The 1,806-nt window shown below is 38.4% G+C and overlaps 1 protein-coding gene across 1 annotated transcript in view; it reads right to left on the reverse strand.

Annotated features, from left to right (window-relative positions):
* Positions 1 to 1,806, reverse strand: part of LOC107099384 (polypeptide N-acetylgalactosaminyltransferase 14-like) — a 271,170-nt gene that overhangs the window by 210,460 nt on the left and 58,904 nt on the right. The window contains exon 2 of the mRNA XM_015397480.1: positions 899 to 1,068. Within this exon, the coding sequence (XP_015252966.1) occupies positions 899 to 1,068 (170 nt within the window). The remainder of the gene's footprint in view (positions 1 to 898; positions 1,069 to 1,806) is intronic.

Below are 1,806 nucleotides of genomic sequence, written 5' to 3' on the forward strand. Positions count from 1 at the left end.
AATTTTCAAACAGCAGCAGGATGTAGAAAACTTTGCTCTGCAGTCAAAGTGGAAAAACTATCTGCAAATATAAAAATGAACATCTGCAAAAGTCTAGAAAGAAATTAAATGAAGTTTCAAACTAAACCAGCACCATTCCATTGTAATCTGATGAGAGGATACCTCCTGCTCTAAGTAAGCTTTAATACAACGCCAAACCTAAGCTGAGAGCGGAACCATATTCTCTAGAAGTGTTTATGCCAATAGGTAAACTGGAATCAGAGGCTGCCCAAAAGAGTTGGGTTAGTGCATCCAGAACGGTGTCAGCCTAAACACACTGGACCTCTGCACACTTTCCACAAGTGCCTGGAAGTATTTTATCTCTCCAAATGAGACTAGGCGGAAGCTGTCAAAGCGACAAGCTCCTTATCTTCCCGCTGAGCGTCTTTCACACAGATGTGAACGGCGCTCCGCTAAGAGGATTTCTGTTTTGGTTGAAATTAATTTCTAACCAGACGGATGGATTGTAATTTGCTTATTTCTGTATGGAAATGAGTTTGTTTCTGTAATCAAAATTAGTTTTAGTGGAGAATAATTAGAAACTTTGAATGTGTGTGTGTGTGTACCTGTGATGCTCTGCGCTAACCTGTGTGTGTTTTTATGTTTGTTGATGCCTGCAGGCTGCAGGAGTTTAGCTCCTCTGTGTACTGATAAGCTCTCATCCTATGCAGAGCATCCTAGACAGATTCATACCAAACTGTGGAGTCTGATGGTAATGAAAAAAAATCAGTTTTTAAAAGAAACTGCTGCAGTACAAAGATTCTAGAAACATCAGTCTATCTGAGGTTTCAAATCTTCATCTCATTTGCCTTCCTGATTTTGTGATAGCAGCCATGTTTTTGCATCTGGGGATTCGTACCTGTAGTGCCGGGTGTCTCTCAGGGCGCGGTCGCTGGGGATGCGTTCACTCTCTCTCTGGTTGAAGGCGTACAAGGTGTACGGGTCATCGCCGGGTTTCCAGCGCCGAGCGTTCAGGTAGCTCCGCTCATCAAACCCCTCCAGCATGTCCTCCCATTCTGCCTCTGAAATCTGAAAATAAGTCGGCGGTCAGATGAAGTACAGGATTATTCTAAGCCTCTGTTTTTAGACTTATTATATTTGCAAATATAAGTCTTCCCACGCTTTCATTTAATGAATATGTGTCAGTGATGGTTTTCCATATAGGCTTGTGTGAGAGTTGTTTTGCAAAAACTGTTATGGTAGGAAGTTCTGTCAGATCCTCGCTTAAAAAAACTCTGAGAAAGGAGCTGAATATCTCAGAAATTAAATCCTTTGGCAGAAGTTTTTAGGTTAAAATGCCGTCTCTCTGTGAGGACTTTGAGAATCTCTGTAAATTGGGGCCTAGATTTGCACCTGAGCAGAGACAGATTGAGAATTTATAAAGCCTGGACTATGAAATAATTGACAGATTATTTCTCTTTATTAGAGTTATTGAACTTTCTGATAAATGAAATATGAAAAAAATAACATTTTGTGGAGGTAATATGTATTTGCATTAATTTTCGTACAATAGTTTTTTTTTTGTATAATCTTTATTATGTTTTCTGTTCACTCCATGTGTCTTATAGTGTTAGTCAGGGTTTTTAACAACAAAAAATATCACATTGATGATGCAGAGATCCAGGGGTGGAAAGTAATGAATTACATTTACTCAAGTTACTGTAATGGAATACTTTTTATGAGTAATTTGTAATTTTCTGAGTAGTTTTTGAAATATGTAATTTTTACTTTTACTCGAGTAAATTTTAACTGTTCTAATGACCGATA

Source organism: Cyprinodon variegatus, unplaced genomic scaffold, assembly GCF_000732505.1.
Source record: "Cyprinodon variegatus isolate N-32 unplaced genomic scaffold, C_variegatus-1.0 Scaffold865, whole genome shotgun sequence".
NCBI lineage: Eukaryota > Metazoa > Chordata > Actinopteri > Cyprinodontiformes > Cyprinodontidae > Cyprinodon > Cyprinodon variegatus.